The sequence below is a fragment of the Astyanax mexicanus genome, chromosome 17 (genome assembly GCF_023375975.1).
Source record: "Astyanax mexicanus isolate ESR-SI-001 chromosome 17, AstMex3_surface, whole genome shotgun sequence".
Classification (NCBI taxonomy): domain Eukaryota; kingdom Metazoa; phylum Chordata; class Actinopteri; order Characiformes; family Acestrorhamphidae; genus Astyanax; species Astyanax mexicanus.
The window spans coordinates 33,442,010-33,453,447 of record NC_064424.1 but is presented as its reverse complement, the minus strand read 5'-3'; the positions used below and the strand labels follow the sequence as shown (position 1 = coordinate 33,453,447).

At 39.5% G+C, this 11,438-nt stretch overlaps 1 protein-coding gene across 1 annotated transcript in view; it reads right to left on the bottom strand.

Moving 5' to 3' along the window:
• Positions 1–1,247: 1,247 nt before the first annotated feature.
• The window catches only part of kif20a (kinesin family member 20A), a 29,526-nt gene continuing 19,335 nt past the window's right edge, over positions 1,248–11,438 (bottom strand). The window contains exons 16-19 of the mRNA XM_007238899.4: positions 11,131–11,392; positions 6,334–6,425; positions 5,184–5,321; positions 1,248–2,907 (exon numbers count right to left, since the gene is read on the bottom strand). Of these exons, the coding sequence (XP_007238961.3) occupies positions 2,590–2,907; positions 5,184–5,321; positions 6,334–6,425; positions 11,131–11,392 (810 nt within the window). The 3' untranslated portion in view covers positions 1,248–2,589. The remainder of the gene's footprint in view (positions 2,908–5,183; positions 5,322–6,333; positions 6,426–11,130; positions 11,393–11,438) is intronic.

Sequence of the window (11,438 nt, the reverse complement as noted above, 5' to 3'; positions counted from 1 at the left end):
CCTAACGAACTCTGGAGCGGTTCGCTTGTGGTGCTCAATCCGACCCAGCTATCAAATATGGTCCATGTATTTGCGCTAAACTGCTGATAAGGCGCAGTTTAAACGGATATAGTATCCAGATAGCTCTAATTACCACAGCTATGAACAAACGCTGTGTCCATGCACGCGCCGGCTGTGCTGTGCTGTGTTTACTGCTCACAGCCGCGTGACTCTCTTTACTATGTTTGCATCTGCGCTGCACGTCTAAACACTGTTTAAAAGCGTAGCGTTTCAGTGTTGAAGCACAGATATACGCGCTGGAACACAGAATCTTCTTGCTATATTTACTTTTTTTTCGTATAATTATATTTACTTCCACGCCAGACAGCTCTGACCAATCAGAGGACACAGCCTGCTCGTGTGGTTTATTGGTGCGTTTAGGTTTATGCCTGTGTGAAATCAGAACGAACACAGAGGGAGAAAACGCTCCAAGTAAACGAACTCAAATGATTCGGACCAGAGAAACGAACTACAGTAGTGAAAACACATAAGGACATTGCCTATTTTACCACACCCACCGCATCTCTCAAAGGACTTGTTTATGAGCTGTTGATTTAGGTGTGACGGGAAAGCCATATTATTTTACACCCGACCCAAGTTTAATAAACGTTTGTTTGGAAAATACAAACAGTACCAGAAATAATTGTGAAATCCATAATGTTGGTATCCATATTTTTTAGACAATTTTATAAAACTGATATTATATAATACAGTAGCATAAAGCGGCTTAAAGAGCAACATCTGCTTTAGGGGATTAAAACGAAATATTAGGTGCAGCCCCTACAAATAACTATTAAACCCCAAAAACTAGACACAGGGAGAACTGGACTGTGGCCTTTAGAGCATGCAGGCTGGTTCTGGTTGGTTTTTAAATTGCACCAATCTGGCCATGGAGACGTCCTGTACTGTCCAGCATACACCAGCACAGGCGGTGTGCTCATTTGGGGCTCAAATGGATGGAACCTGGACACTGAGTGGGTTTGTGCTTGTGTTTTTTCTAGATCCTATTTTGAGCTGTCCAACTGGCCTCATTGTTACAGGTCACCCTAATTTCACGAGTCCCAGCTAGGCTCTTTGTGCAGTAATACAGCCCAGGAGTCCATGTTTGTTTAACTCCTCCTGGTCACAGTCCCATCACAGTCTCATACTAGGGTCCAACATGGAACCTGTGGAAAAATGAAATATGTATGACAAAAACACTGATCAAGTTAAGGTGAGAAGACCAGACGTCTGATTTTATTGATGTTCAGGTGTCTGACTTCTCCACAGTATTGGGAGTCAGGGTTGTGTTAGTGTGAACACAGCACACAGTGATCAGTATCAGAACTACCATGCAAACCTTTAACACTGAATCAGCTAAATACAGACTTAGGGTACATTCACATGTATCCAGATGTTTAAAAGTAATTTTGAAGGCTCCAGTGTCACTGAAAACAGAGTTAATCAAAAGAGTTTTAGTGTTGTCATGTGGACGGGGAAAAAACAGCTTTATAAAACCACTTACACCACAATACAGACATGTTTCTGGCTGAATCTTAAATATCTCCTTACTCTCGATACAGTGAAATGCGCAAAACCATGTCTAGACACATCTTTAGATTTAAGATGTTCTCACTTGAATAGTACACTAATTATGGATTATTGTGTAATTTGGGAATAAACCTCTGAGAAATCTCTGTTTATGAGGCATTCTCTGTCTTTAAAAATATCTGGATACATGTAGACATAGCCATAATATATCGGGCATGTCTGATTTTGGTTATTGTAGCTGAGAATAGTGACAGTGAGGGGCATGCACCAGTAACACGTTCATTACACAACACTGCTATTTCTGTTCCAGCATATGGAATTCTTCCTTTACATTACAGAAAACAATAAAATGATCTTTTCAGAACATTAACATACAGAAAAAAAACATACAAACAAATCAGCTGAGCAGCATGGAATATAAAGCATAGGTGCATAAACAAAGTTTAAATTTGAGCTAATTTTGATTAACTATTCACATAGAAAGTACATTTATTTAGTTGAGTTGGTTAATAAAGGAGAAATCCAGCCATTTCCCAAAATTCTCTGACCAATTAAGCGATTAAGATGTGAACAAAATCATTCTGAGTGGGTTTGGGGTGAAGGATCAAGTGCGTTTACATGCACTTCTGAAAAACCTGATCAACACACTTATATGAACTTAGGTAATCAGAAAAAAGGAGAACTCCGAGTTTACAGGAGTCAGGCTATGACCAGATTTGTTTAGCCACCAGCCAATAAACTCTCAGAATAAGACGCAAATTAAAGAGTAAAACTGTAAAATTCTGCATGAACCCACTCGGAATGTGTTTCTCTCAGCCACTAAATTATGCAAGAGTACTAAGATCCCATTTTAGAGCTTTTAGCAAAGGTTAATAAAAAGCTTATTATAACTGAGATATAATATTGCATTTGGTATTTAGTGTACATCAAATGTGCCGATTCTCCGCCTCTTAACCAAGCCTGTGCAGCTGACCAAAACACAGTTAGATACACAAACACTCATTTGGTCGGATTGTCTCTTTAATACTTGACCCTGCGCACGAGGGCGGGGCTGGGGGGTGGTGACGGCTGCCGTGAGCGCAGTACCCTTGCGTAGGGGGTGGTGGCGCTGTTCCACTGTGGGGTTTTGGACGGGGTGCGTGTGAAGAGTGAGCGCAGAAGCGGCCGTTTCTCCGGCGGCTGGTTCTCTCCGCAGCCTCTGCGCTTGCAGGAGCTCGGGGTGGTAGAAGAAGGTGCAGGAGGACACTGCAGCTGCAGCTGCGCCAGTCTCTCATCTTTGTGGCGCAGTTCAGCTTTGACCAGCTGCAGACTGGTTTGCAGCTCCACCAGCATCTGACCCTGAAATCAGAGAGGTGAGGAAGAGGAGAGAGGGAAAAGAGACTTTGACTGTTGTCCTTTCACAATGCCAAAAGCAACTGGGCCCTTCACAACATAAAATAAAAATTTCAGAATGTGTACTTTCTACGTTCTTTTTGATCCTTTAATAAATGTTAAGGCATTTAAAAAAAAAAACAGATTGTTGCAAGATGTAAATCTTTAGATATCTGCCTTGTGGCCTTCAGTCTCACAGACATTGGACCTTTTTTTTAGACTATAGTTGCATCGCCAACATCAGTGTCAATGTGATGTTAATTTGTGACTGTAATACACTACATAAAACATTGGTGGCAGAAATGCAAAAGCTTAAGAGTAAGACTTGATCTCTCAGTTAGTTAACACTCTCATTCTGTCTCCAAATGTTGAGTTATGTTTTTCTCACTATTCATAAGCACTTTTCTAGGCATTTTTAAAAAATACATAAATTTGCTGTTTCTGCCACAGTGTAATAGGATCACCACAACCAGCCTGAAACTTGATTAAGAGCCAGAAGACATCTCTGACTCGGATATTTGGTTACAAAGGAGGGGCTTGCTCATCTCTTTCTTTGATCACATAGTGTTTACATTTCAGAATAAACACTCAGATTATAGTGGGCCTTGATGCAAATAACCACAAATATATTATCCCAGAAAAATTGTAATGAACGATATTGTAATTTTAATTATTGTCAAGAATAATTTAACAGCAGCATAAAACAGTTACTAGTGCTATCAATGTTAACGTGATAACATGAATAATTTGGAAACTTCCTATTTTTTGTAAAAGGAAATGAATAATGTCGCTGCTGATGCTTTCAGAGGATAGCTAGATAATTTTTTTTATCTTTTTTTTTCCAGTAGGTTTTTAACGCCATGCTGACACACTAGGGTAATTTTTTTTACGACGGTACTTAAGTCAGTTCTTCAAACTACGTCATTAAAAAATAAATAAATTAAAAAATAAAAATAAAATAATAATAATATTATATATATATATATATATATATATATATATATATATATATATATATATATATATATATATATATATATATATATATATATATATATATATATACACATACATACATACACACACACACACACACAACAATTATAAAAGATGTTTTATATTTTAAAAAATTTATACTTTTTCCAGGTGCTGCCGTTTTAAGCACATTTGGCATCTCACTTTCTTTTAATCTATTTAAATTAGGGACACAGCAATATAATTCTTTTCCCAAGTGAACATGTATCATGCATCTTTGTACTCGCTGATACCGATACCTACTTAGAATTAAGCAGTCAGTAGTGCAATGCAGCTGTTAAAGTGGAAGTCCGTGTTATTTAGTTTTCTAAACTGAAAGCAGCATTTCTGAGAGAAGAAGGGATAAAATATTGTGTTTAATGTTACTAGTGTGCTGGAACGACCATCCCTGCTAAGCCTAATATATATATAAAAACAGGGCGTCATATCGCTTTTCGTGGATGTTCTTCCGGCCACGTCACACGTCTTTACATACTTGCGTCACATGTACAGCCTCTGAAAGAGGATCTGGCTCAGTTTTACTGAACGCGAGCGGCTGCTGGAGCAATGGAGAAGCTCAGTATCTCATTCACTCATAGTAAAAACAAAGTGTCTAGTTGAAGTAAAGTTTGACTGAGCGTGCTTGCTCTCTCTCTCTCTAAACATAACCTGGAGTCGGATTCATCCGCTCTGAAAGAAAGTGGCATCATACCCAGCCAGTTTAAAATGATTCTGCCGCCGCATGATCGGTGCAAGTACCAATTCTCCAATACCTTATTTTCCAAACAAGCATATTTCATAGAAATTATGCTTAGATTAAAAAAAAAAAAAAAGACTGAGAGTCCGCAGAGTCTCACAGGGGTTTAGACAGTTGTATTTTCTTTCTCTTTCTCTCTTACTTACCCATACCATCTCCTGTGCTGTGGATCTGGCACCGAATATATAAGAATATAAATCGAACATTTGTATGTATATAACTGAAACTAACAAACAAAGTCAACTAACAAAACTCTTCTGTTGACCATGTCCATGTAACGCCACCACAGGTTAAAGGGAAGTGAACCTACTGGAAAGACAAACTGGCTTCCCTACAGCCCTGTGAACAAAGTCTTCAGTTTCAGTGAACACAGTTTGTTTAGTGATCCTAAATAGACTTATGTCAGTTATATGCACCGTATGTGCCACCATTTCCTGCTGAATGTTAGGCCTGGGCTCTGTGTGGACTGTACCTGTTTGGCTAGTGTGGTGTCGGCCGAGCTGAGGGCCATACGCAGTTTCTCCCCATCTGTGTTGCGGCAGCAGGCCCTCTCCCCGGACTGCAGCTTCAGTCCCAGCAAATGCAGGTCTGCCCTCAACTGCCTCAGATTCTGCACAACACACAGACATGCATGTTCAGCCATCAGTCAACTGGTATTTATAAAAACACCAGAATCCCATATCAGATTCAGAGGACATATTTATTCATTAAAAGGTCTCATTCCATAGTTTTTAAATTCATTTTAAAATGTCTATTTGTGGTCTCTAGTAGGGGTGGGCGATAACGATATTCTTGGCGATATGACTTAATATTAATTTAAAACATAAATAATATTGCATACGATATGGCACACCTTTAACTCAAATATGAAAAACAAATACCAGAATTTTCTCATTGTAACAGAAGTCAATGATCCAGAATGTCATGATACTAATAATGCACTCCAAATATCTCCATATATCCAGAAGTGACGTAAAAAGAATGATACTGAACAGATATATTCTGTCTCTAGTAAATATATAATGGGAAATGAGAACAGTGCGATATTTCAGGACATAATATCGTTCACGATATTCAAAAGAGTTGGCGATATTATTGCGTACGATACGATATGGCACACCCCTAGTCTCTAGTATGACATAATGCCACGTAAGCTGTTTTTTGTGAGAAAAAAAAAGTACTCAGATGTTGTATTTAGCCCTGCTTTAGATCACTGAATTCCTAGTCTCTGAATTAAAAAAGGGGTTTGGGCTCTTGCTCATGAATTTACATACATGCAAACAGCACTGGCTAACTGGCAGCATTGACTAACAGCACTGCAGCAGGGGGTCCTGAGCCGAGGTGGGCAAGGTCATGTAGTCACTGGTTGACATCGACACCTTACACCTCTCCGATCAGCTTGTATTTTTTGAGGCTTTTCTTTACTGCCTACTGCAGACAAGGGAGTCTGAGAATCAGTTTCATGTGCAGCATCCATATACAACTCAGAGACCTATAGTATTTCACAAAGAACAAGAAAAAGTGGATTTTGGTGGAAGGAGACCTTTAAAAGAATAAAACTAATACAGGCTGGCATATTTGCATGTGCACACACACACACACGCAGACAGACAGACACTAACCCTCTGGCCCTCTTCTAGTTTGCGATCTGCTGTGCTGGTCAGGCTGCAGGTGCTGGAGGAGATGGTGGGCTGCTCCTGGCAACGCTTTAACTCTGAGGAGAGACGAGACGGGCAAAATTAGTCTGCGTTTATTGTAGTGCCAAAGCATTAATGACTTCAAATCTTGAAGTTGAAAAATAGCAGAAATAATCATTCATTCTACACACTGTTAATAAGGTTCCTTTTGTCTAATTTGAACAATTAGACAACAGTGCTTTATAAACAGTGTTTTTAGAATGATTTATTGTCCCAGAAATAATTGAGATAAATTATATTGTCAGTCATATTTGTCATTATAGACCATTTTGTGTCACTTATATACTGATAATATAATAACAAACGCATTTCATTATTAAGATTTTTTGAACATTGCAATTGGATATAAAAAGATTTAAATTACCAGCCCATTTACATTTCGATGGCCTCTACGCTATGAAGCCTTAAATACACAAGTTTTACAGTAGGAGTACATTATAAACAGACTGAACATACACTACACTACATCACTATTTTTTTGTTGATTTTTATAGAATCTGAACCAATGTAGAATACACACTACACGATTAGACATGAGGTGCATGAGCTTGCTGTTTTAAGAGAGGTGGTCAGCTTGGTCTCTACAGATTACACTAAGAGCATGAGAACAGCAAAACACTTGTAGCTACTACAAATGTAGCAACTCCATCTGCTACAATAGTGCTAACCCTAAATAATGGAATAATAAAAATGGAAAAATCTTGACTGAAAAATAAGACTAAAGTCAAATGCGATTTTGAGGCTTAAAATCTCAGTCGAATCTCAGCCCATCTTGCAATACACAACTTTCACTGCAACTGCACCAGAGTCTGCAGACTAGAGCCGACTAGTGTAGACTCCCCACACTTAGAATCTGGGTTACATTACATTTAGCGGACGTTTTCATCCAAACCGGCTTACAAATGATGATATACATTTAGCAAGAGAGCAAGACAAAAACATTTTCGGGGAACAGTGGGGTAGAGGAGAAAAGGTGAGGGAGCAGGGTTAAAAATCGGGCAAAATGTTGTGTAGCCTAAGTAAACAAAATGGGTAAAACTGCAGTAGAGCAAAAAGGATTAAGGTTGTATGGTAAGTTGATAATTATTGTGACAGGCCTAATTACGCTTCAGATCTTGTAAACTAAATTTAGGCCCAATTCCATTTCACCCCTTGGCCCTGGCCCTACCACATACCCCTATCCCTCTGTTTTGTGCGTGCACGTGGAGGGGTAGGGGTATGAGAGAATTACTGCGGCTACAGCATTTAAGGTGGAACGGAAAAAAAATAAAATAAAATAAAAGCTAATCAAAACTAATTTCAGCTTCCCTTCACAGGGAAAATCAAGAAATGCTCAATAACAGTTCATTTCTACACTGAACTTTAGCGCTCTTGATGACGTATCGGGTGCTTGAAGGGTTGTCCCAATTCTTAGGGTGGAGGATTTCACCCCTTCCTCTTGTATCTCTGTCCTAGGGGAAAGGGTTAGACTCGAAAACAAGGGGTAGGGGTAAGAGGTAGGGCCAAGGGGTAAAATGGGATTAGGCCTTAATCACCTCCCACTTGGCCAGAGTCATCTGGGTGTTTTTCCAGTTGAAATGTGTGAAATTCTGGCATTTTCCCCTCACAGGTGAGCTTGTACATTCCCATGAAACTAGTGGCAAAATGAAATGCTTTTGCTGTGCTTCAATTTATTAGCTAATAATTTTGTAGTTTAGGATACAACCACCACCATCTTACAAGATCCTAGCAACCACCTAACGACTATTTGACAAAACATCAACACACTTGCAGCTAACTGGAAGACTATAGCAAGTACATAGCAAAACCTTAGCAACCACATAAAGACTGACAGCCATCTGTTTTCCCATAAGTTGAAAACACGCCAAATGGTCGGCTTTTCCTATCTGTAGTTCATTTCTCTGGTGCAAATCTGTTGATAAGTTGGTTTACTTGGAGTGTTTTCTCCCTCAGTTTTTGTTTTTACTTTTTAATGCACAAACATGCGCCCCAACAAACTATGGAAGCATATCGTCTCTTGATTGGTCAGAGCTGTCTGGTGCGGGAGCAAGAATGTAAATATAGCTGGAAGGTTCTTTTTCCAACACATATTATAAATAGGTCAGGTTAAACTGCACCTTCACAGCCATTTAGCTCAAATATGAGCAGCATATTTGATAGTTGTGTCAGATCGGGACCTGATCATGTTCTCACCACAAATGAATACCTCCAGAGTTTGCGTGGAATCAGACAGAAACCACCTCCTCTCACAGGTGTCTGTGCGGTTGTCTTGATCAGCACCCAAGTGTGATTACCAATTTCACACCTGTTCAACACAACCACACCAAGGGTACAATAGAACATTTTAACTGGACTAAATAGTGCTGGTGTGAAAACACCCTTAGATAAACATTTACAAAATCCACTGACCAGGGGCGCCGAGTGGTCCAGCGGTCTAAGGCACTGCCACTATGAGCAGGAGATCGCAGGTTTGAACCCCAGCTCATGCAGCTTTGCCATCAAGCTGCCGGCATCAGAGGGAGCAAAATTGGCCCTGCTCCCTCTGGGTGGGTAGATGGCGCTCTCTCCCCCCACATCACTCCTATGGTGATGTCTGCAGCACAGGGCGTCTGTGAGCTGATGTACCGGAGCCGATGTTCGAAAAGAAGCGGTGGCTGACTTCACATGTATCAGAGGAGGCATGTGTTAGTCTTCACCCTCCTGGTGTGCTGGGGCATTACTAGTGATAGGGGGAGTCCTAATGAGTGGGTTGGGTAATTGGCCGTGTAAATTAGGGAGAAAATGGGAAAAATTAGAAATAAAATTTATATATATATATATATATATATATATATATATATATATAAAAAGAAAAACCACTGACCACCCAGAACACTACAGAAACTACAAAGTTGCACCCTAGAAACAACAAAACCCTTATTAGAACTCAAACTATCACCTGGACTATCATATAAACTGCACAGAAACAGCCTAGGAACTGTCTAGAAAAGTAATGCTTGTGTGAATGTAAAGTGGTATATTAGCAGGGAAGCACAGTGAGGTGTAGATCACAGTTAAATGCTATCACAGTGCTTTAACTTAACAGCTGAGTGTATAGTTTGGTGTTGGGAGTGAACACACACTGGGTGTGGATTTAGTATGTGATTCCAGAGAGAAGCGGTAAAATCTACCCTGCTTGTAGGTGGGGCTTCTGCACTAAAGCAACACTTCGAGGCCAGCAAAACAGAGTGACCGTGTTCTGCTTTTGCTTCTCCAGTGGAGTTTCAGGTTTCAGAGAGAAAGCTGCTGCGAGAGGGGATTGTTTTTATTTGTGGGTGGGAACATTGATAGTAATTTTAAAGCTACTTTAAATGGGACATACATTCATATAAAACACCAGGATATTGTAAACATTAATATTTTTATTTATAGTATTTAATACAAAAGTATTGGTTACTGTGTTTTACAAATAGGACTGGACAATATGCCCAAAATTAGTATTACATATTTCTTAATTTTGGACCGAAACTGCAGTGTAAATAATCATACACTGACAGTGAACTAACAGCAATGTGCTGTAATGAACAACAGTCAGTGACCGATGCAATAAAGTGTAAAATTAATACAACACTAGGCTCATTGTTGATGTATTTATAAATATTTGATGTTTGATTATTTAATAAATAATTTAAAGAAGTCACACATGCCAGAGATTGTAAAAGTCCATATAAAATATTACAGTCCAATTCATTAATGTTTATTAATGCGTTCTGGCCTCTGGTGTCTTACTATGAAGCCTACAATAGCAGTTTAGCCACAATGCTATCAGCTGGACTGGCGATGCCAACTGTTTTTCTGGATAACTTTCTGATTGTTGGTAACAGATGTTGTTTGTGTTGGTTAGATATGGTAATAATCCTATGAAATGTCAATATATTATCATATATCTTTTTTATACGAACTGTGCAGTTTACTGTGATCCTTAATTATGAAGCTCAGAATGGTGGCAAACAGAGGGATATTTATATATTGAAAAGGTATACATCATAGCAATGTTATTGAAACATTTCCTATTGTGAATAATATTTAATATCTAATTGTCGGTCCGGACATTGTCAGTCTGTCTGCTATGCACTCTAGTATTCTCACTAAAGACTTAAGATCCCAGCATGCACCTACGCCTGACCTCCCGGACATGCCAGTTCATGTGACGCTTCGGCATTCAGGCTCACCTAGTTTCTGAGATTACACACACCTGTGTTCCTGAGTATAAATACCACCACGTTTTCCCTTATCCTTCCCTTAGCCCAGTATTGAAAATAGATTACTAGCTCTTCCACCCAAGGTTTCTTTAGTCTTTTTTTCTTTGATACTAACCCGTTTTGTGTTTTGACTCTTTTGCCTTGCCCCTCAACATATCTTGGATTTTCAGTGTATGACTTTTTTGTCTGCTCACTCTGGTATGTTGTTTACCTTTGCTGCCCTTCTGTTTCTGACCTTGCCTGTCCCTAAACACTCCTGTAGGTTTTACCCCATTAATAATAAACTGTGTGTTTGGTATTCACATGTGTCTGTCATGTGTCTAGCCACTGTGACAGTAATTATTGTCCAGTCCTATTTACAAAATAGACAAAGTTTAAAGCTGTAGGAGCGAATGACAATAGTAGCGGTAATGGAAACTTGCTGAACGTCAGCTCATATCTAGCATATCTAGCACTACTGCATGCATGTTTCTTATCTTACCAAGTGTTTTTAGCCTCAGCTCTGTCCGTCTCAGGTCCAGTTCAGCTTTACACTGGTCCAGCTCAGCTTTACACAGGTCCAGCTCTGTCTTACACTGCTCTAGTTCGGCAGCTTCATGCCCTGTGTGCTGGATGTGTGTGGAAGCCAGACGCTTGGATCTACGGAGCCCTTCAGTGTCTAAAGGAGGGAATATTGGGGCTGCACTAGTTGTGTTCTTCTCATTCAAAGCGGCCATCAGCTCCCTAATATGCTCGTCTCTCTCCTGAAACACAAAACCAGGAATACTGTGTTTTAAAAAAAACTTTTCA